The 23,501-nt window shown below is 39.5% G+C and overlaps 1 protein-coding gene and 1 non-coding gene across 4 annotated transcripts; one reads left to right on the forward strand and one right to left on the reverse strand.

Annotated features, from left to right (window-relative positions):
* Positions 1-392: 392 nt before the first annotated feature.
* LOC131826157 (U6 spliceosomal RNA) lies at positions 393-496 on the forward strand. The gene has a single exon (XR_009351452.1). It is a non-coding gene; the product is annotated as a U6 spliceosomal RNA (small nuclear RNA).
* Positions 497-1,275: 779 nt separating this feature from the next.
* On the reverse strand, positions 1,276-21,380 carry LNP1 (leukemia NUP98 fusion partner 1). Of its 3 annotated transcripts, XM_059165251.1 has the most exons (5): positions 18,698-18,850; positions 16,260-16,377; positions 13,488-13,676; positions 5,936-6,166; positions 1,276-1,764 (listed from the first exon to the last, which is right to left on the reverse strand). In XM_059165251.1, exons 2-5 carry the CDS (start codon positions 16,308-16,310, stop codon positions 1,615-1,617), a joined length of 621 nt encoding a protein of 206 aa, XP_059021234.1. In that variant the 5' UTR covers positions 16,311-16,377; positions 18,698-18,850; the 3' UTR covers positions 1,276-1,614. The 3 variants fall into 3 exon arrangements, with proteins under 3 accessions (XP_059021234.1, XP_059021236.1, XP_059021235.1); XM_059165253.1 differs by lacking the exons at positions 16,260-16,377; positions 18,698-18,850 and adding an exon at positions 21,290-21,380; XM_059165252.1 differs by lacking the exon at positions 16,260-16,377 and having other exon boundaries at positions 18,698-18,849.
* Between the last annotated feature and the right edge of the window lie 2,121 nt (positions 21,381-23,501).

Consider the following 23,501-nt stretch of genomic DNA (forward strand, 5'->3'; position numbering starts at 1 on the left):
AGCCACCCAGGTTTTTTTTAAAGGAAAAAAATGTTCTCGTCAAAAAACAAAACATTATAACTATGTGTGATGTTGGATGTTAATGAGACTTACTGTGGTGATTATTTCACGAAGTATACAAAAATCAAATCATTATGTTGTACACCTGAAACTAATAGGGTGTTAAATGTCAGTTATACTCCAATATAAAAAAAAAGAAGAAATAGGGAGAGTTCTAGTATCCTTTCTTCTAGGAAAGAAAAATAGTGATAGCATATGGCCTCGATGGGTTAATTAACCTGATTGTGGTAATCGTTTCACAAAGCATAATGTGTCAAATCATCATGTTTGTACAATTTAAAACACAATTTTATCAATTATATATCAATAAAGCTGAAAATTGGGGGGGAAAAGTACTCACCTCAGCAATACATATACTAAAATTGGAATGATACAGAGATTAGCATGGCCTCTACACAAGGATGACATGCAAATTCAGGAAGCATTCCATCTTTTTAAATAAGTCATAGGATATAAGGTAAGCTTGCTGACTATAGTTAGTAATAATGTATATTTGCATTGTATTTGCATTGCAATGTATAATTGTATATTTGCAGGTTACTCAAAGAGTATATCTTAAAAGTTCTGATCATAAGAAAAAATTTGTAATTGTATGATAATGTATGTTAACTAGACTTATTGTGGTGATAAGTTCATGATATATTAAAAATATCAAATCATTATGTTGTATACCTGAAACTAATATAATGTTATATGTCAGTTATGTCTCAATATAAAATTTAAAATAAGAAACATGAATATGGTCTCAGAAAGTTAAAACCCAGAGCATAAAACTGACCTCAGAGAATCAGTCTCCACCCACATAATCAAAATCATAAGCTACTCCCAGCTCCTGCTTTTCTCATTCACATCCACTCATTCCATGCACATCTCTCTCTCTCTCTCTTTCTCTCTCTCTCTCTCTCTCTCACACACACACACACACACATACACCAAGTTAGGAGCCAGAGCTAAAGGGAAATGAAGGTCCTGCCTCAGGTTAGAGGCATGAGTTAGAATGAACCGGGCTCTGGCCCTAACTCTGCCACCTCACCAGTGAATTTCCAGATGGTCTAAATTTCCATTTTCTCAGCTAGCAAGTGAAGACAATAGGTCCCACCACAGAGTAGTGAGGATTATTTTAGGTAAGAACTCAGCATAGTGCTTGGCACATTAATTACCAGTTCCCCTTAGATGACGGCTGTTAGACACACTTACATAATTCTGATAAAGAAATAAACTTAGAGTCACATCAATGACTTTTATTTAAACTTATTTGCAAGGTTGATACAGAAGAAGAGTTAGTGAAGATGCGTTGGTGGCTCTTTAAATATCTTTCTTTACATTTTTAAGAATCACTTCTTCTATTAAAATACATTTTCTTTTCTTTATTCCCATAAAAGGACCACATAGCAGATCACACTCTCGGACTAAGACATCAGAAGCAGTGGGAGTCAGGCGCGAGTCATCTTGGGGAGCCCTGCACTGATGGACCACTGCAGTCACTCAGCATTTCCGGACACTCCTTCACAAGTGCCACCAAAACCTGGCATCTGGAGACATGATATGGAAACACTATTTGGACTCTCTTTTAACCAAGGGGGGCATGTGTGCTTCTCCGTGTTCTTCCTTCCTAGGGTTCCTTCTTTCCTCCACTTTCTTTCGAGATTTTATCTCCATCCTCAGGCATTCCCTTTCTCTCCTCTCCTTCCTGCTCTCAGGCCCCTGAAAGAGAAAGGTCAGAGAAAGGGTAGAAATGTACAGATAGCTGACAATGAGCCACATTTCTCCTAACTCTCAGAAATGAAGAAAGCTCTGGTCATTTAGTAGACTTCCACATCTTAGTTTCTCATAATAAATTTAGCAGAAGCCCAAAGGTGTTGCTAAAGGTTTTAGTCATAAATAAAAGGAATGGGGCCTCGGGTGTTAGCAAACCCATAGACACCAATGGTTTATGGGAGAAACTCGACCTGTATACAACTCAGACCTATAGAGGGATGTGATTTCACAGTACGATATAATTAATGGTCTCCTGGTGCTTTCTGAAAAGGAATATGGCAAGTGAATCATATACGGAATGATTCTAACCTTCCAGTGTCTACTTCTTTAAATTACATTAACAATAGAGTTTGCATTAAGTTCTAAGGTGAGGGCTATGTGAAGAACAAAGTGCTGAGGAAATGATATCCAGGCACATTAACATTCCCCAGCTGGTTGCTCAGGGGTCCACATTCACTGATTTATTGAACATATACTACTATTCTAAGATTAAGAGATACAGCACTAGCTAAAGAAACCCTACTTCCTCAATATTACCCCTGCATCAGGAGTGATAGACAGTAAGTCTAAAAGGCAACAAGAAAATCACAGATAGTGGTGAGTGCGATGATAATGAGCAAACAGGGTGATATGTTAGGGAACTACGGGGTGGAAAGGAGGAGGGTTTCTTTCATTTCCATGGTCCAGGAGGGTCTTTCGAAGGCATTACTGACTAAAAGATGGCATTGATAAATGTGGTGATGGCATCTACTTACACTTCTATTTTTAAAAATAAACAAATAATTTTGGCCACTCTAACTGGTGGAAGGTGGTATCATGCCTCCATCAGAAAGGATGAATACCCAACTTTTGCATCAACATGGATGGGACTGGAAGAGATTATGTTGAGTGAAATAAGTCAAGCAGAGAAAGTCAATTATCATATGGTTTCACTTACTTGTGGAGCATAAGGAATATCACAGAGGACATTGGGAGATGGAGAGAAGTGAGTTGGAGGAAATTGGAGGGGGAGACAAACCATGAAAGACTGTGGACTCTAAGAAACAAACTGAGGGTTTTGGAAGGGAGGGGTAGGGGTTGGGTGAGCCTGGTTGTGGGTATTAAGGAGGGCATGTACTGCATGGAGCACTGGGTGTGGTTGCATAAACAATGAATCTTGGAACACTGAAAAAATAAAATTAAATTTTAAAAAATAAAAAATAATAAACAGATAACATCATGACTCTCCCTCTCTTCCATTTGAACTGGAAACCCTGGGGAACACCTGAGCGTCTGTCAAATGAATATGCTCTGGGATGCGTGACAGTCAGAGGAGCCACCTCAGGACTCAATCCCACAGGCTGAGGTAGGAGGGTGTCTGGTTCCCGTGGTCGCGTCAGCTACTCTTCAGTGCTAGATAGTTTCATTTCTATCTATAATGGTCTGGTGGCCAAAGTCAAAAAGTGAAACAAATGACAAAGCCGAGATGCAGGTTAAGAGACTTAAAAACTGTAGTTGTTCTGTAAATGTGCCTCCAGATTATTCTCATTAAACCTAGTAGTCGTATTAGATCTTGAATGCTTACAAGAGCAATATAAACAAGAGAAACTATAATGACAATTATTTTCAAAATAAAGTGATGGCTTTTCCCTTACTGAGAAGAAAGACTATCTGAGAAATGCTCGTAGACAATGAGTTGGAATCTGTTTTCTTCTCTCATTGCTTATAAACAAAATGTAAAAATTATCAAAATAAGACTATTGGAGTTTTCAGTAACAAAATGAAAGAATTTGATGTTATTGGTCATGATCAGGTCACGAAACTAGCTTCTGGATCTTTTTGATGTTTACACATTACTCAACATTTGGTCCCCAGCCAAAATAGAAATCAGTTTTAGATTTACTGATCAACCACACTTTTAGTGTAGTTAGCTTTAGAAAAGTATGTCAATTGTTAAATAAGAACAAGTTTTAAACTGTATGTATATTCTAAATTTTTAATTTTACATAATGATAAAAATTTATAAAACTTAAAACTGTTATAAGATATAAAAAACTTAAACTTTTATAAAACATAAAATATTCCATTGTTTACATAGATAATATGAAAAAAATTAAATGATTTTGTAAATTCCTAGCAGGTTTCTGGTTATTATATGGAACTGTGAAAAGAGTCTTTGAGTCAAAAAGTTGAAAATGCTGTCTTGATTGCCTTGGTACTCAAAAGAAAGAGCATGGGAAATGAAATACTAGCTAACATTTGATATTTTAGGGATAATGTGATGAGTATCCCTTTAAATAAGAGAACTGATTTCATGTTTATACATGTTAGGGCTTATAATATTAGCAAAAGATATGTTAGCAGTTACATAAGATATGTTATTATATGGAATTTTTTCTGAGGACATCAGAATCAACAAAGAGCAGTTCAGATTAAAATTCTTTTCAAAAGACATTTATATCGTAACTTGTTCCAGAAAAAAACCAATATATCTCCTGATTAATATAATTAGTGACTCGATCATGTAATTTATTTTAAAACAGGAATTCTTGCACTCCTCTTAAATTCCTACTGGAAGTTCATAATCTAAATCTAATCACCAGGAAATGTCAGCTAAACCCAAATGAGGCATCACTCTAAAAGATATCTGGCCTGTATTCTTCAAATGTCAGTGTCATAAAAGACAAGAAAAGACTGTTCCAGAATAAAATCAGTTAGATTATTTTATTCTTGTCTTTATTTAAGACAAGAAAAGACTGTTCCTGAATAAAATCAGTTAGAGGGATGTGAAAATTGGTTTCAACACACGATCTGAAATTTCACTATAGAGAATATTGTTGAGGCAACTGGCAAAATATGAACAAAATCAATCAATTAGGTATAAAATTATTGTATCGGTATTAATTTCCTGAGTTTCTCTTATGATCAGGTGAAGAGAGCAGCCTCCTGAAGGGAAACCATACACAGTGTCACTCTCTGATAAAAGTGAGGTGCCACCTAGAAGCCAAGGATGTGTGGTGATAGTCCCAACAGCCATCACTGCTAAGCAGAAAGCATTGTGTTCAGATGGGCAATGAGGTAGGAAGCAGCCACATGTCTTCTTCTGTATGTTAACAGAGCAAAGCTCAAGAACCAGGTGGCAATACTCCTGGTCACTTATTCGTTCTGCCTACTGCATGGCAGAGATACGTATTTATTCCAAAATAAAACAAAACAAAACAAAACAAAAACAGAAAAAAAGAAGTTATTTTGCTCAAGGTGACTCAGTGAACATGTTGTGGAGTTCAAAAACTATCCCCAACTTAATTGATCTCTAGTTTATTACTTTATGTAACAAGTTTAGCATTATCAATGGAGTTTCTACTCTTCCACCGTTTCATGCCTGTCTCTGCTTTGTGCTTCACTTAAACTCCCAGGGGCCACTGTGAAATGCCTGGACTCCTCCTACTTTTGGATACTTACTAATGTTTAGAGAATTCCTTCTGCATATTTTTTAGAAGTACAGGGGAGTGTGCCTGGGGGGCTCAGTCAGTTAAGCATCTACCTGCAGCTCAGGTCATGATCTCTGGGTCCTGGGATCAAGTCCCACATCAGGCTCCCGGCTCAGCAGGGAATCTGCTCCTCCCTCGCCCTCTGACCTTCCCCTGGCTTGTTATCTCTCTCTCTCTCTCAATCTCTCTTTCTCTCAAATAAACAAAATCTTAAAAAAAAAGAAAAGAAAAGAAAAGAAAAGAAGTACAGGGGAACAGACCACCATCATACACTATTTACTCCTGGATTAGATATGAAAAGACAGCACAATTGGGATAGTTTTTTCCTTCTTCAAATAGTGAAAGAAGAACAAGTCACAATTATTTATAAGACTGACAAAAATAGTCTCAGAGAACCAGAAGACCTCAGTAACAAAAACATTCCACCTATGGCCCTCTGGTAATTCGTCCTACACCAGCTATCTCCAATAAAAATAATGAAGAATATTTATATACATCTGAGCTATCTAAAACAGTCATTTTTCAAAGGCTTCATCACTAGACTATAAATGAAGAAGTTAGATCTATCCTCCTCAAACTTGGGAAGGATGAACCCTTCGGGTTTCCTTTCTTAAAGTGGTTAAATATTCAATAACTCCATTACATACCAAAGAGACGGAGCGTTTGGTTCTAAAGCACAGTTTCTGTTCAAAGGACTCTGAAAATGCTTGAATTTTGGAATGAGATCTTCCTTTTGATTCCAGTGCCTCCTTGAATGACTCATCTGCTGAGCATTTTCTGTAATCCAACATGTGGGTATGGCATTGAAATCCCTGGTCCTCATGAGAATGTCTTCTGGGATGGCTGTCAGACGATGTGATTCTGGGAAGCACAGGAAACTGGGAATACAGAATGCAAATTTTGCAGTATAAAGAGACAATATAATATTAACACAGTGACAAAATATCCATTATAACCAACTAAGCAAATCTCATGTTGAACTGAAATTTTATCTTTTTGATCAGTAGGACCTTCCTCCTACAATGAAGTAGAGTTAAAACATTAACCAGAACATCCTAAGACTATCTTTGTTCATCTTCTACCATTAAGGTGGAATAATGAAGCATTCCAAGCCTTAAATTAATATGTAAAATAAATCCCAAAATTATAAAAAAAAATAACTACAGTGAAGACATAAATGTTAAAGAAATAATGCAAAGGTAAGTATTTATGTGACTTCTATATGAAGAATGAATTTTTAAGCAAAAGAGCCACGAGAAAAGTCATAAGGAAAAAAATAAATTTAACCACATAAAAATAAAGCCAATGTGTATCATAAATAATATAAACAAAATCAATGGTAGATTTAAAAACTTTTAAAAATATTTGCTACATATTAGTAATGTTTAATAGATCTCCTGAAAATAAATAAGTATAACTCACATGCATACAGGCAAACAGAGAGATCATATAATACAATCACATCAATGTTAAACTCACAACTGGAAAATAATCAAAGGGTAGACCCCTCAGAGAAGCCAATCTTGAAACATTGTCTCAATTTCTCTCACTTCCCAACCCAATCCAATCCCAACTTTTGCATGCAAGACTGGCTTTGGTCAAGATATTGATCTTAATAATGTTTCCAAATTCTTTCCACTTTTGGTTTTGAATCATTCCATAGCATACAATCCAGTAGCCCATATGGCCCTCCAGGAAACAATTTTTCCTTTTCTTCTACCACTGCACCCTCAAGGATGATCTTTCTGCCACTGTGTTTTAGACATTTTTGCTCACTTCTCCAGCTAACAGCTCATAACTGCTGGAGTTCCTCCAGGTTCTAATCTAGTCTTCCTTCCCTTCCTTTCCTTTCTCACATGACACTGCCTCCCTAAATATCTCATCTTCAGGCTTTAATTTCTAGCTATCATCTGATTCCCTAATTTATATTGTTAGCCCAGACATCTCCTCTATGTTTCTTCCCCCTCAAGTCCTCCCATAGTATCCCACTGGCACTCAATCTGACTTGTGCCAATCTGAACTCACACCTCTCCTCCTCAAAACTTCTCCCCATGTGTCCCCTAACTTAGAAGATGGCAGACCATTTACTCACTCAGCCCTGTAACTCAGGAGCCACTCTTCACAATCTCTTGCCGAATCAGTAGATTCCATCTCTCAAACATCTCTCAAAAACTATCCACTCTTGGGGTGGCTCAGTGGGTTAAAGCCTCTGCCTTCAGCTCTGTTCATGATCTCAGGGTCCTGGGATGGAGTCCCGCATCAGGCTCTCTGCTCAGCAGGGAGCCTGCTTCCTCCTCTCTCTCTCTCTCTCTCTCTCTCTCTCTCTGCCTGCCTCTCTCCCTACTTCTGACCTACTTCTGATCTCTGTTAAACAAATAAATAAAAATTTTAAAAAAACAACTATCCACTCTTTTCCAGCATCACTGTTACTACCGTAATCCAAGCCATCCAGGTAATCTTTCACCCACATGATAGAAGCAGCCTCCCCGTAGTGGATGCCCTACCTCCACTCTTACCCATTTGTTTTGTCATTCCCACAGCAGCCAGGGTAGTTAGAACACCAACCAAGTCACATCTGATCACGTTTTCTTTTGTACCTTTTCTTGCCCCACCCACCCTTTCAGGGATGGCCTCACTGGTTAGTCATTTCCTCCAGCTCACTTGCTCCTCTCCAAAACAGGCACCTTCACAGGGGGTCCTCTCTGCTCATGACCGCTCACCACCCTACCCCTTTACCCCATGAAATGGTTAATCATATTTTAGTCATTCTGCACTTTCACAGAAACCCTTCCTTACCACCCTGGGTGGTTCTGGTCCCGGTTCAATGCCCTGCTGGGGTCTTGTACTTCTCCTTTATGATATTTAGCATAATCATGATCAATATTTGGGGTAATTTTGTTACATGTCTCTCCTCCATTAGACTATATGCCCCATCACATCAAGGGCTATGTTTCATTCTCTGCTAGAACCCCAGTATGCAGCACTCTGCCCTATTCATAACATGAATTCATTAAATATATACTAATGAGGGGCACCTGGCTGGCTCAGTCAGAAAAGCATGTGTCTCTTGATCTTGGAGGTGTGAGTCTGAGCCACATGTCAGGTGTAGAGATTATTTAAAAATAAAATCTTTATATATATATATGATGAATAAATGTATAAAGAATAAAAGAAAAAGAAATAACAGCTAGTAAAAATTGTTTATGCTTAATTAATAGTCAAAACTTATGGAAAATGAAATAAACAATTTTGTCTTTCAGTTTAGCAAAAAAAAAAAAATGTTATTTAATGACACTGGCAAGAGTGCAGGGTGATATACACTGTCTTCCTTGCTGGTAGGACTACAAATACACACATCCCTCCTAGAAAGCTGTTGGTGATATGTGTCAGAGGACTTAAAATATTCCCCTCCTTGGATCTGTCCATTTCATGTTATTATTTACTGAATTGTGTCCCCCTGCCCCAAATTCATATGTTGAAGTTTTATGTGAGAATGTCATATTATGACTGTATTTGGAGATAGGACCTCTAACAATTAAGTTAAAATGAGACCATTATGGTGGGTCCCACTGGTCTGACTGGTGCCCTTATAAGTGAAAGAACTTTGCATACACAGAGAGAAACCAGGAATATGCTCCCACAGAGGAAGACCATGTGAGGACCAGCAAGAAGGTGACCATCTGTAAGCCAAGGAGAGAGGCCTCAGAGAAAACAAACCTCAGACTTCTAACCTCCAGAAGTGTGAGAAAATAAATTTCTGCTTTTGAAGTCACCCAGTCTGTGGTATTTTGTTATGGCAGCCCAAGCAAACTAACACACATACCTAGAAACTTTCCCTCAAACAATAATAAAAAATATGGTTAAAGATTTATAAAGCTACTAAAAGATAATAGGTAAATTTGTATATATTATTCCATTTATTATAGGTAAGACATGGTACTTGGTGCTTTGGACAAATTGGGGAGACAAACAGGCACAGCATCCCCCTCTTGGAGATTATGCTGGGAGACAAACAGGGCATATGTCTACCGCTTTGGCCAAATGCTATAAAGGGAAAGTTCAAGATACACAGAGAGGCTATAACGAGGTAAAATTATGTACGTTCCAGTGGATGTTGGAGTGACTAGGAGGATGAGGGGAGACTTTTGTGAAGGTGTGATGACGAAGATACAATCTGAAGGATGAGCAGGGTTAATCCGGGAACAGGGAACACTGTTCTGCCTCAGGACGAGCCCCATATGTTCCGAGGCCCTGTCACAGAAGAGCTTGCTGGAGTGGAAGGAAATGAAGCCTTCTGAGCGTGAGCATCTGCGGGGAGGGAGGGATGGGCAGGGCTTGAAGTACGGTAGTATCAAAAGATGGGCAATCTTAAAACATACCTAAATGTTTTGAAAGGTTTTCTTTGTCCTGTGGAATTTTTTTTTAGGGCTTTTTTTTTTTTTTAAATCTAAATGGGGGTATTTTTTTATCAGGGAAAAAGAGGTGCTTTCAAAAATTAAGACAGACACAGAAGGACAAATACTGAATGATTGCACTTACATGAGGTATCTAAAATCGTCAGACCCAAAATGAAAGACTTTTTGCAGTAATTAACTGAAGCGTCATCTGGAAAAAAAATTTCTAACTTTCGACACTTCCAACACGTGACAATAAGAAGCATAGGTGCTTATTAGGTACCAGGCAATGTCCTAATGACATTAGATAAATTACTTATTGAATCTTCACTACACCCTTATGCGGTATCTGCTATTACCATCAACCCCCTTAACATACGGGGAATCTGAGGCAGAGGGAGGGAAGTAACTCAGTCAGTTATGCTGCTAGTGGTAGACCCCGGAAGGCTGCATCTGGAGCCCTCCCTTCACCCTTCTTAGCCACCTACTCCGCTGCCTTCCCAGAGATTCCTCTACAACTAGAAGACAGAAAGCAAATCCATAGAACATTATGCTAAAAGTCCTTCCTCAGAGTTGTCACTGTTGCCTGAACCTATCACTAGTTTTGGGGTGCCTGAGTGGTTCAGTTGATTAAGTGTCTGCCTTTGGCTCAGGTCATGATCCCAGCATCCTTGGATGGAGCCCCACATTGGGGGTGGGGTGGGCTCCCTGCTCAGCTGGGAGTCTGCTTCTCTCTCCCTCTGCTGCTCCCCCTGCTTGTGCGCTCTTTCTCTCTCTCAAATGGATAAATAAAATCTTTAAAAAAAAAAACTACTATCACCAATTTCACATCAGGGATTAAGGCATTGTCTTCTATTGAAATGAAATAAAAACTTAATCTGAAAAACAAGAAACTACATTAGCCATGAAGTTAAATTATTTTAAATTTACTTTAAATCAGTGGTCACAGATTATTATAATGAGTCTTGCCGAAAAGTAGTGTTCTCTGAGAAGGACCAAGTTCTACCCCTTGCCTGCCTTGTTCTTTCTGCCAGATTTGTATTTTCCACTAGACTGGAAGTTCCACAAGCACAGAGATCATGTATGTCTTCTTGTACCCTCTACATGCCTTGCATAAGTTATGCCTGTCACATAGTAGTCGGTCAATAAATATAGTCAATGAATCAAAGCTCCATCACTTTGCAGGAATCATCATGAGGCTAACAGCCATATTAGAAACCACATTCAAATGGAAAAGGAAGGGAAAGCTCTTCTCTTCCTATGAATGTAATATAGATGGATATAGGTTCTTAAGAGGTTGTGAGAGGGAAGAGCCTCAGATGGAAGCAGTGGGGAGAGAAGAAAAGAGACAAGGCTGAAAGTAAGCTTTTCTTTTTAAGTCACTGATTGAGTTTAAAGCAAAACACACACAATGAAAACCTAATTGTTCTCTGATCTCTAAAGTAAGAAAAATCTGAGCACATTCTAGACTTAGAAAAGTATCCAACACAGGCTCTTGTCATAAATTTATGGCATTTTGTGACTGGAGCTGGACATTCAGACCCCTGACTATCTCCCAGGACTCTTCCCACATCACCCTGGGTCTCCTACTCTGTGTTCTGCACTTGCAGTCTCTACTCTGTTCAGTCAGTTGCTCATTTTTATTCCATGCTTTGTCTTCTTGAATAAACACATACTTTCTGCATGTAGTCTGATAACTGTGGAATTCACTGTTGACATAGAGGACCTAAACAGGTTAATTCAGGCAAATGCCCAAAGCTAGTATGAGCAGGAAGAGATACATGGACACTGTTTAGAAATGCATTACATAACAAATTCTGCTGGTCCCAATAGTTTAAGGCAAACAACACTGCAACCTAAAACTGGATTCCCTAAAAAAGGGTGGATTATCTCAGTTTTACAGGTATAATAGATGCTAAGATGTATTCAACAAAACTGTATTTTATTAGTCATTTGTTTTTGTTTCATATTTTGTTTTCATATTTTCAACAGTTCCAAAGGACTGTTGAGATAAATAGAAAATCACAGTTTTTCTCTTTGTTTCTCCCTGGTTCTCACTATCTGGAAACTGGAAACTAACTGTACTCCTGGTTCACACTGTGAATACCTCATTTGAAGTAGAACATAAGAGATTAAAATGAGAGCGTGATAAACAGCTGTTTATTTACAACAGAATCATGGATAGTTAGAGTTAGAAGAGTTCCCAGACATCATCCAGTACCCCCTCTTCTTTTTTACATAAGGAACCTGAAGCTCAAAGACCTGTTGAAACTTGCCCATTGTCCCTCAGTATGCATTTGGCAAGAGATCTATTTTCAAGGGGTGCCTGTGTGGCTCAGTCATTAAGCATCAGCCTTTGGCTCAAGTCATGATCTTAGGATCCTGGGATGGAGCCCCACATTGAGCTCCCTGCTTAGCAGGAAGCCTGCTTCTCCTTCTTCTGCTTCCCCTGCTTGTGTTCCCTCTCTCACTCTCTCTCTCTTTGTCAAATAAATAAATAAAAGCTATGGAAGGCATGTATTGCATGGAGCACTGGGTGTGGTGCATAAACAATGAATTCTGGAACACTGAAAAGAGATTTAAAAAAATTTTTTTAATAAATAAAATCTTTAAAAAAAAAAGAAATCTACCTTCAAATATTTGCATCATAAAGAGGTCTCATTCCTCAATTTTGCTGGTCACTGAAACTGAAAGAGATTGCCATACCCACCATAACATCCCTCACAAGCATTATGTTTCTAGGAACTCTGAGGCTAAAACTGAAATAAAATAACACTGGCCCAAAACATACTGGTTCTGGGGTTGACAGAAGCAGAAGGTTGGGGAGACATTCTCTACAGCTAGAATCCTAAGGGACTTGTGGAAAAGAAAAGCTACATTCTCACTTTTCTTTTTTTAAAGGTTTTATTTATTTATTTGTCAGAGAGAGAGAGAGAAAGAGAGAGAGAGAGAACACAAGCAGGGGGAAAAGCAGAGGGAGAAGCAGGCTCCCCACAAAGCAAGGAGCCCGATGCGGGACTCAATCAGGTCCTGAGACCATGACCTGAGCTGAAGCCAGATGTTTAACTGACTGAGCCACCCAGGCATCCCTATATTCTTGCTTTTTTATTTACTGTTCTATTATAGTAAATGACTGTGAAGCAGAGAGAACCAGGGCCTGTCCCTGCCGCTGAGTCCTCACCTGGCCAGCCCCTCCCGTTCTGCCATTAGAATCTTCCTCCTGCTTGCATCTGGCTCCCTAGAAACTGGATACTCTGCCTCCCTGTGGAAAAGTAGTATTGAGGACAGAAAAATTTTGGTTTCCTCTCCCCTCGGGAAACCAAAGGAGAACCAGAAGAAAAAGTGTATCAAATTTATCAAAGGTAGTGATTTATGATGTGGAATCCCCAATTCTTTAGAGGTCATCAAATCACGGAGCTATTTTCAGTATTCCAGAGAGAGTATTGTAAATCACACATTGATCCACGCCTGATGCTACAGACTAATTTATAACATCAAGTGTCTTTCCTTTGACTCGAATCCTATTAACCCTCAGGAGGATTGTCTCAGGTTTATCAGGAACTCTGAATAGTAGTTAAAGAGATATTAAGCTACTAAAAATGAAGAAATCTTTGCCTACTAAATGAAAATCGGGTCCCCGGGAGGACAAGATAAAACAATAAAAAGGACTCTTGAGGGTATAAAAAGGTTTAGAAGTATTGATTTTGAACCAAAAATTTTACACCAAAGGCCTCTTCAAAAATTATCTAATAGAAATCCCCCTCCCCTAGTCCGGCTCTCCCCTGGTTCTCTGATCATAACTCACTGGGCAGGGCAGGGAGGTTTTCCTGTGAGTGGCATTTTGTGGTCCATGATGGTCCCGGAGTCCTCTCTCGTTCTCTTCTATCCAGCTGTGACCCCAGAAGCTGCTCATCCATTTGGCAAAAGACACATCATCGTCGTCATCATCTTTGTGCTCCATGTGTAGGTGATTTAAGTTGTTGAAGGCCTGTCCCTAAATTTGAGAAAGAGCAATATCCTCTGACAGGGCTGACTTGATGAAACCCAGGATCTCCCCCAAAAGCCAAAATGAAACTGTTATTTTCAAATGCTCTCTGCTAATGGGATCCTTAAGGGAGAAAGATTTACTAAACAACCACTTCACCATCAGGCAGCCTCGGGAATGTCTATTTATAAATTGTGCAGCCCACATTCCCTCCCCTCCCCCTGTCTTTTTAAATTGAGGCTTTTTAATCCTTCCATGGCTGGGGCTTGTGCCTCCAAGCCTGAGGGTGGGAAGCACACTCCACTGCCTGGTTTTCCCTGTGCTTTGCTGCCGATGGCATGTGGTCGCATCTCCAGCTGTCCATGATGATGGAGCATGACCCTTATAATGTGCCTGTCTGCTCCAGGATAGCTCTGAAATGGGGCCACTAACAAGGGACAGACTGACTACAGCCTGCAAGATGGCCAGCTATTGGTATGTTGTATCTATTGCCAGATACTCCCCTAATAAATGACATTGATTTTGAAACAAAAATCCAGCTCCTGGGTTTAAGGGAACAGTTTCTTTTGTTGATTTATTATTTATATCTGTAATAAACAGTACAACTGTAATGTACAAACCTTAGGCATATAGTCTGATGAATTTTTACATACATGTATCAGTTCATAACCACCACCAGGTGAAGACTAAAACATTTTCGGCACCCTAGTTGGTTCCCTTTATTCTTCTTCCAATCCATCCTCTCTCTCCAAAAGGTTATGACTTCTGGCCACTGTCACTATAGATTAATGTTGCCTGTTTTTGAACTTTCTTTCAATGGAATTATACAGAATGCAGTATTTTGTGTCATTCAACATTTCATCAGTGAGATTTATCCCTATTTTGTGCAAACAGTAGTTCATACTTTATAGTACTACACTGTATGACTGACTATCCCACATTTAAAAAAATTCAGTCTACTACTGATGGTCATTTGGGGCTGTCATTTGGGTTGCTTCCAGGTGGGGTATTATAAATAAAGCATCTAGGGACGCCTGGGTGGCTCAGTTCGTTGGGTGACTGCCTTCGGCTCAGGTCATGATCCCAGCATCCTGGGATCGAGTTCCACATTGGGCTCCTTGTTCTGTAGGGAGCCTGCTTCTCCCTCTGCCACTCTGTCTGCCTGTGCTCGCTCTCTCTCTCTTTCTCTCTCTGACAAATAAATAAATAAAATCTTTATAAATAAAGCATCTATTACCATTATAGTCCTTATTTTCTAACAAGCATTTTTTTGAGATAACAGGACTAATAAATTTATAAATTTACCCTTCGGGTATGAAGTCAAATATTTTACCTATGCTATTAACATTATAACCAATCTGTGGAGATTTGTATCACAATTTATAGATAAGGACATTGAGATTCCAATAGATGGCCACTTGCCTGATGTGAAATTACTACTAAACAGCACAGACAAATCTGAAGCAAGGAGTAGAATAATGAAGTCAGACTCTTCCCACCATTCCAGCAGTATTCCAAGAAACCTTTGATAAAGCTTGCATTCTTAGACGGAGGTATTCCTGACCATTTTCTATATGAAAATTCTTCCTTGAGCTACAAAAAGGTGGGCTTAATAATTGTGACCAGTGTTTGTAGAGCATTGTACCACAATTTCTAAGTTACTAAGGAAAGTAACCAAAGCATAAAATAGCCTGCAATATTTTTATTTCTTGTCTAAATAGTGAGACATGAGGGCTTGTTACTTTGTAATATTTTTATTACAGAATGCAGAAAGTCTGCTTCTCAATGACCCACGTGAGAAAGGAAAAGTTATAACTATAACCATATGTCACCACTGTTGGAGGTCTGTTATTAAAGAAAGAAAGGTAACTCCTCTTGGGGAAGCAGGACCAGGTATGTCCACAAAACTTAACAATAGATAAACCTCTTCTTTTCTATTCCTCTTAAGACAGAAATATCTTTTCTTCCAATTTCAGAAACAAAAATAAATAAATCTATGATCAGGGGATAGAAAAACCAGAACAGGTCATACCTAATTGTTGCTTAGAAATATTTTGAAGAAAATACGACTTATTTTAAAACCTCTTTGAGTGACATTTATCTCTTGGAGTTCTGAATCCTTCTTTTAAGGCCTCATAGACAGAAGCTATTTAAATATGGGAAAATGTGCATATATAAATACGGAATTGGCTCATGTAATTATAGAGACTGATAAACTTCACGATATGCCATCTGTAAGCTCGAGATCCAAAAAAACCAGTGGTGTAATTCAGTCCAAGTCCAAAGGCCTGATAACTAGGGAAGCCAATGGTGTAAATCCCAGTCCAAGTGCAGAAGAAGTTGAGATGAGATATCCCAGCATAAGCATTGAGGCAGGGCAAATTCCTCCTTCTGTCTTTTGTTCAATTCAGACCCTCGACTGATTGGATGAGGCCCACCACTCTACTTTATTGAGTCCATCATTTCAAGTGCTAATTTCATCAGGAAGTGCCTCCAAAGACACATCCTGAAATAGTGTTTAATCTGGGCTCCCCATTAATCATCACAGGCACTAATCCCATTCATGAAGGCTCCACCTTCTCACCTACTTACCACCCAAAGGCTCCACCTCCAAACATCATATTGGGGATTAGGCTTCAACATATGAATTTTGCAGAATCACAACATTCAGTACATAGCAGGGTACCACATAAACAGCACCTAGTAAAAACTGAGGGCATGAAGTCTCTAATGAGCACATAGACAACATTTCACATGTGTTGCCAAAACTTACTGGAGGAATTAAGCACAACCTGTAAGACTTCAGTGGGACAAACAAAACAAAACAAAAAGAAACAACAAAAGGAACCTTTTGGAAGCTTCTCCCTGGCTTTCTTCAGACTTAAGCCAATATTCCTTCCCCCTTTTGGATTCTGGTCTGTATCCTTTAAGTGTAATAAATCTTATCCATAAGTATAAATATATGCTGTGGATTCTTTAGAATCCTTAAACTAGGGGTGACAGTTGGTGTCAGAAGTGTGATTTATTAAAAACAACCCTGACTCATTGAAATATGGCTAAAACAGTGGTCAGAGAAAGAAAGTATGAAGGGGATACAATTATGAACCTTCACATACCAATGGTTATCTAGTCATGTGGTATGAAACAGCTTCTGGAAGGTGAAGATCACCTATGGAACTTGAAAATGATAGCTCCAAACCTAGAAGAACCGGATCCATAGGCCACTTTTGGCCAAGGTAGCTAAGGTAAAGGAATTAAAAATTATAGCCTGGCTGATGTCTTTAGGTTTTGTTCTCCCCTTTAGGGGGGAGGAGAAAGGGTTAAAACTCTGCCAAAAAACATTTCCCAAAATGTAGTATGTTTGTACTGCTCACTCCTCCAAGTGAGAGGAAATAAGATTAAGTCAATTCCAAGGCTGGCACAAACTTTAGACAAACCAGAAAAAAAGAAGAGCAGAAAAATAACACTCCATCCACTAGTACAGCAGCCTGTTGCATTCCAGCTGGGACCTCTCAGTAGCTGTAACATTAATCCTGAAAGTGTTGAATTTACTGCTAAGGTTTGAGTAAACTTGCAAAAAAAAAAAAAAAAAGAGAGAGAGAGAGAGAGAGAGAGACTTTCTAAAATGGCTTTTTACTTTGTGCCTATTGCTTCTGGGTATGTGATTTTTAAAAACAGTATAAATTATATTCTTATAATTTCATAAATGCTAAAGGGATTATTCCAACATGGAAAGCTGCCCAATAATAGGTGTGAGTAGAACAGGATTTCTTACTTGGATGGATTAAAAATTTAAAATTCTTGAAAATCTGAGTATTGAAATCTTCATAAGTGATTATTGTTCCCGTGATTTTTGCCTATTGGGGGCCTATGAGAAAAGGCAGACAACATAAAAGGAGAAGTAATCTGCACAGGAAAATGCACTTTTAGAGTTTTAAAAAGCAGTTTTTAGTTTGATAGTAAGTTTCTGTAAAATCAGATGTCTGGCTCTTAGAGACTGATGATTGTCTAGACTAATTGTGCATATTTTTGAGTAGGTCAATTTGGACTCTAAGACTGACAAGATAAAAGGGACTTAGAAGAACTTGGAATTCCACTGTCTGCCCCTGTAGTCTCTCATCTTTGCTGCTGCCGAGGAAGAAAAGCCACAAGCTTTTGGAATCCTGAATCCAGAGATCCTAATTGCCTGGACCTGATGGTAGCCTGAAACCTAATAACATCTGTAACAGAATAGTTCAATCTTGGAAAACAGACATAGGCTTAATGAACAAAACTGAGATGCTGGGACTACTGCAGACTTAAGACACCCCTCCAGGGGGTCGTGGGCTATAAAAACATCATGGGTGCTCTCTGGACCACATGGGCCACCTGCAGATGCCCATAAGAAAGGGCACATTCCCTGATGGGACTATCTGAAACTAAGCTGCTGGTGGCTGTATATTTCTAATGTAGGGACTAATTGCATTTGAGATGAATGACCAAAAGGAACCTAGGCTGTGATTCCTGATGAAAGCTTCAAGTTGGAAGAGAACACAGTATGGAAAGTAGGACCTCTCTGCCCACTCCTGACAGAAAGGATTCTCAACCCCTGCTCAGGAATGTCTCACTGCTGTTGACTTATGTCTGACTTTCAAGAACATTTGAAATTTGTAACAAGAGACTGATGGCCTGATTCAACTTTACTCACCTTCCTCCTATGTTAGGCAGTTTGATGATTAAAAACAGCTATTCCCAAAAAGAGATTATTCTTTTTCAGGCTGCCTACTGAATAAATGATCAGGATGAAAAGGGTGGGGGCTATGTAAACATGTTCTGAAAACTTTTGAAAATTCAAGATTTTGTCCTAACCAGTTCCTGACCATGCTGTCTTTCTGGTTAAGTTATATTAACAGTGTTTTTCTATTCTTCTGTCCCTCTGTTACAAATTCCTTAAATCATCACTTATTAAGTGGGCCACAGGATGTCAGAGAGTGAACTGTGGCTCAGCAACAGACATATGAGGAATTAAAATAGGGAAGTTTATTACTTACAAGTTCTGGAGGAAGTGCCTGGCACACCTTGAGGGGCCATATGCGGAGGTCAAAGCAGAGTGCAGACAGAGAGAGGTAGACATTGGGGCACGTTTTTATTAGAGTCTGCAGGTGAAGTGCTTTGGAGTTCCTGGGGCTAAGGTTAGGTTGGTCAGTTGAAACCAAAAGGGCAGGGTTTGCAACGCCACCCTGGAGTCTTATCTAAGGAACCATGTGGAGAAAAGGCAGTGGGGGCAGGGCAAATAGTTGATCATGAGGGATGTTGGGGAATTGCCAGCAGGAACTTACATGTGCTTGTGACTCTGTGGACTGCAATCTAGGGCATGTGCTTAGGTGAGGGGACTAGTGTCAGTTTCAGGACACTGCTTGGCTAAACAAAATGAGGTCAATGCAGCAATATCATGCAGTAACTCAACTAAATTCTTGACATCCTCTTTTTATCCAACCCTTTTGGTTTATAGATGAGAATAAAAATGACTGGGGAAAAAAATGTAAAGTAATGACTATTAAATGAGACACACTGATTTTGTAATAACATGGGATGGGGGGAAGCCCAGCACCTGGGAGATACAGGGAAAGAGGATGTTAATGATCTCATTCTCATAACTTCTCTGTTTTTCAGAACTGCTCCTGCAGGGGTGCCTGGGTGGCTCAGTGGGTTGAGCCGCTGCCTTCGGCTCAGGTCATGATCTCGGGGTCCTGGGATCGAGTCCCGCATCCGGCTCTCTGCTCAGCAGGGAGACTGCTTCCCCCTCTCTCTCTCTGCCTGCCTCTCTGTCTACCTGTGATCTCTCTCTGTCAAATAAATAAATAAAATCTTTAAAAAAAAAAAGAACTGCTCCTGAATGCCACTATTGCCTTCCCAGGATGCTGTGAGGTCTTGAATTCGAACCGCTACTGAGCCTGTGATCACACCTGACAGCACTGACTGTGGGACAGCAACAGTGGGCCCAACTCCTATGTTCCCATGAAGAACAGCTCTAGATGTTGTCCACATTCATGAGGCAAATGAACTGATGTCAAAGACAAGCAAAATTGGTGAAACTGCCTTCTGGAAGTCCTTCTAAAACTAAGGACTCAACTGCATTATTTCAACTGGACAGAGAACCCTAGGGCAGAAGACTTACAGCGGGAAACCAAACTAGGGGCCCTCTTTACCTCTAATGCCTACTAATGTATGTCTCCATTGGGTGACCTGCCAGTTGCAAATTTTTTGTTTCCAAGGGTACTCTCTGGGATTACTCTTCTTGAATGTGTACCTTAACGTTCATGGATCGCCTCAATCCTGGAAGGCATGCAGCTCAGCTTCAACTTACCAGGCAGAGTCCTCCTGTGTTTGAATGGATGGTTCAGGCCAGGTAAAAAGGTGAAGGCAAAAACTTTAGAAGAAAGCCACCAGGCTTTCTAAGATTGACCTTTTTGTAGATGGGATTTGTTTTAATTGGCTAAATCCAGGACCCTGGAGGAATACTAGTAAGATGCTTTCTCCCTGCAACAGGGGGTCCTGTTGATAATAATTTTGCTCCAAAAAAGCATGGGCCAAATGGGGTGGACTTTGTAGGAAGGAGTTAACAAAGTGGCCTGAAACTACACATCCTTAGAAAAGCCTTGCTTGATCCTTGGCTGGCATATGGGATCTTGACTGGTAAACAGTTCCTACAGTAATATAAAACTTACCCTAATTGATGAGTGGCTTAAACTGCTTATATAACCAATGGTTTATTCTGAACAACTGCATTTTTTTTCTGGAAGTCTGGAATTTTTTGTACAGGCTAGGCAGTATGTGTCTGCATGACCAGCTTCCAGTAAAAGCCTTGAGCTCTGAGTCCCCAGTAAGTTTCCCTGGTAAATAACACTTCTCATCACTGGAAGAATTAAGCATGTTCTATATGACTCCACTGGGAAAGGACTCTTGGAAGCTTGAGACAGTTTTCACTTTGCTGACTTTTCTTTGTGTCCTTTCAATGTAATAAATGTTAGCTATCAGTATAACTACTTACTGAGTCCTGTGAGTCCTATATGTCACTGAACCTGGGTCTGGTCTTTAGGATCCCCAAGACAGGAAGGAAAAGGAACTCTTCAAATCTGGGCCAAAAATTCTCCCCAAAACAACAAGATATGAAGTTAACCCCAAAAGAAAAATAATTTGGTCTACAGTATATAAAATAAATCCACCTCCATTTTTCTCCTAGTTAAGCCCATTTCCTTAAATGTATGAGAAAAGATGGCTCCCTGATTTGCCTGGACTCAGGTTCTTATAACAAACCTGGAGCAGCAAGGCAACAGCAGTAGTTGCCAGATTTTCGGCAGCTGGAGAACTGCTCTTCTAGGCCTGTTTCTGGAGCCCTCACACAAGAGGAGGCCAATCCGCCCCACCCCAGTCACCATGAGCCTTCCCTGCTCTGGACACCTGCCCTGAAAAGATGCTGCCAGGGGCAGAGGACCAAAGGGAGTTGCCCTTTTGACCCTGCTCCAATGCTCTACCTTGCCAAGCCCATGGTGTCAAAAGTGTCAAGTGGCTTGAGACAGCTGTCGTTTTCGAAAGAGCCTGCCTGTGTATTTTCTTATCATGCTCAATGTGAAAGGAATTACCTTCTCTCAGAGGGTAGGAAGCTTGTAGAGCTCATGTTCTCATAAAGTCAGAGATCACGGACGCTCAGGTAATCGGTGAAAATAATCCTTCGGCTGTGTATAAATGAAGTGGCTTTTTCAATGTCCTCTTTCACATTCCCTGCTTCAGGAGACTGTAATCCTGGAGGGAAAATGATTTTCTCTTTATTTCATTGTCTCTTTCATTTATTTAACTTCCATTAGTTATTTCAATGCATTCCTCTTACTTAGTTCATTCTCCATAGCCCCTATTGTTACAGTAATTTATTTTTTTAGTTCATTTTTTTTCTTGCTAGTTAAAGGGAAGAATTTTTCCCACACTATTTTCAAGTTTGCCTAAGCCACTCTCATTCCAGAAAAGAAATGCTATGTACAGAAAAATTAATCTGGGGCATCTTTACGTATTTATATACAGTCAAAATACGTCAGTGGTTTTTACACAGTTTTTACCTGCCAAAAAGCAGTGCTTGAATACTTGAAACTGTGAGCTGTTAATTTAATGTCCTGATTGTCAGAATGTTCTTTTATAGGTAATATGTTAACCCAGTCATCCATTTCCATGACTGTTACTAAGTTACACTGTGAAGTTTGCCACTCTGTTGCTTGGTGTTTAAGTGTCTGAAAGTATGTATTACTTTAGCATACCTCATCATCACTGCTTATTCTAAAAAGCTATACCGTTTATATTATGAAGGTACTGTTGATGTAAAAAAATATCTGGGGGGTTGTGTTTTCAGAGGTCTGCCTATTGGTTACGTAATATCTAGTTACTTTGGCAGTAAGCATCATCAAGTTCTGCAGGATTTGGGCCAATGGTAGGCTTGACAATAGTCAAAGTCGTCAGATGTTGGAATAGGTTTTTATAAGGCAATATATCATCTCTTCCACAAGAGACTTTGAAGCAGAGTATTGATTCTCATCTGTCAGAGATGGAATCTATGCAGCTTTGCCTCCAGCAGTGCTATGCCTTATATGGCCTCTCAAGGTCTCCTTGATCCCTGGGCAGCTATTATCCTAAAACAGATTGAATACACTATTTGTTAAAATTTAAAACTCTGGGGGAAAAAAAAAAACCTTTACCAGTTTAGCTCATCAGTGTGTTATACTTCAGAAAAGGCTTCCTCCCAGTTACTAACTACAATTTCACAGAATCTAAGAGTAATGTCTCAGCACTTTTTTTTAGTCTGAGTCTACAAGCCTCCCCATAAGAAGTGCCCCAGAAAAGAATTGAGAGAATTAAAGAATCCTATGAGTCTCACTTCTAAGAGGGGCAAAATTTTGCCATGTACTATAACAGAGTGGATCACCAAACATTTAAAGGAAACTGTGACAAAATATGACATTTAGAAAAAGAAATTGGAAAGATTTAAGTTTGAGTCAATAAACAATGAGCAGGGGTGGCCGGGTGGCTTAGTTGGATGGGCACCAGACTCTGGATTTCGGCTCAGCTCATGATCTCAGGGTTATGAGATTAACCACCCCTGCGCCCCATGTGTCCCCCACCCAGGTGCAGCTCGTCACTCAGCAGGGCGCCTGCTTAAGATTCTTTCTCTCCCTCTCCCTCTGTCCCTCCCCTCTTTCCTCCCCTTCTCTCTCTCAAAGAAATTATCCTTAAAAAATATAAATAAATAAACAATGGGTAATTTTCACACTGTTATAAATAAAGACTTTAACAAAGCTCCAGAACGATCTGTTCTGAGGACCAAATGCCATATGCTCTTAGTATAAATGTGGTCTTTCTGGAAAGAAATACAGCGAGTTTATTAAGAAGATTTGTTTTAAATATTCATGTTCCTTGGCCCAGAAATTTCTCTTCTTGGTATTGTAAGTATATAATCAGAGGTATGCAGAGGAAATTTGTTCATCATAACATTATTACAAATAGCAAAAATGTGGGGTGCCTGGGTGGTTCAGTTAGGTGCTCCACTCTTGGTTTCGACTCAGGTCATGATCTTCGGATTGTGGGATCAAGGCCCCCATCTGCCCTATGCTCAGCACAGAGTCTGGAGTCTGCTTGTCCCTCTCCCTCTCTCTCTGCCCCTCCTTACCACATACACACACTCTCTCCCAAATAAATAAATAAATAAATAAAATATTTTAATGAAATAAAATAGAAATGTGGAAACATCTTAAAAGCACAATTGGAGACCATGCTAATAAATTAAGGCATCTTCATACAACAGAATTCTATGCA

The sequence above is a fragment of the Mustela lutreola genome, chromosome 2, assembly GCF_030435805.1.
Source record: "Mustela lutreola isolate mMusLut2 chromosome 2, mMusLut2.pri, whole genome shotgun sequence".
NCBI classification, from domain to species: domain Eukaryota; kingdom Metazoa; phylum Chordata; class Mammalia; order Carnivora; family Mustelidae; genus Mustela; species Mustela lutreola.

Bases quoted from the DNA above. Each gene is read 5' to 3' on its own strand.
- LNP1 (XM_059165251.1), bottom strand. From the start codon at position 16,310: ATGTTGAAGCCTAATCCCCAATATGATGTTTGGAGGTGGAGCCTTTGG. The intron at 13,677-16,259 runs GTAAGTAGGTGA...TCTCAAATTTAG, and splicing joins GGAGGTGGAGCCTTTGGGTG to GGACAGGCCTTCAACAACTT. The intron at 1,765-5,935 runs GTATGTAATGGA...TTTCTCTTTCAG, and splicing joins CCAAACGCTCCGTCTCTTTG to GGGCCTGAGAGCAGGAAGGA.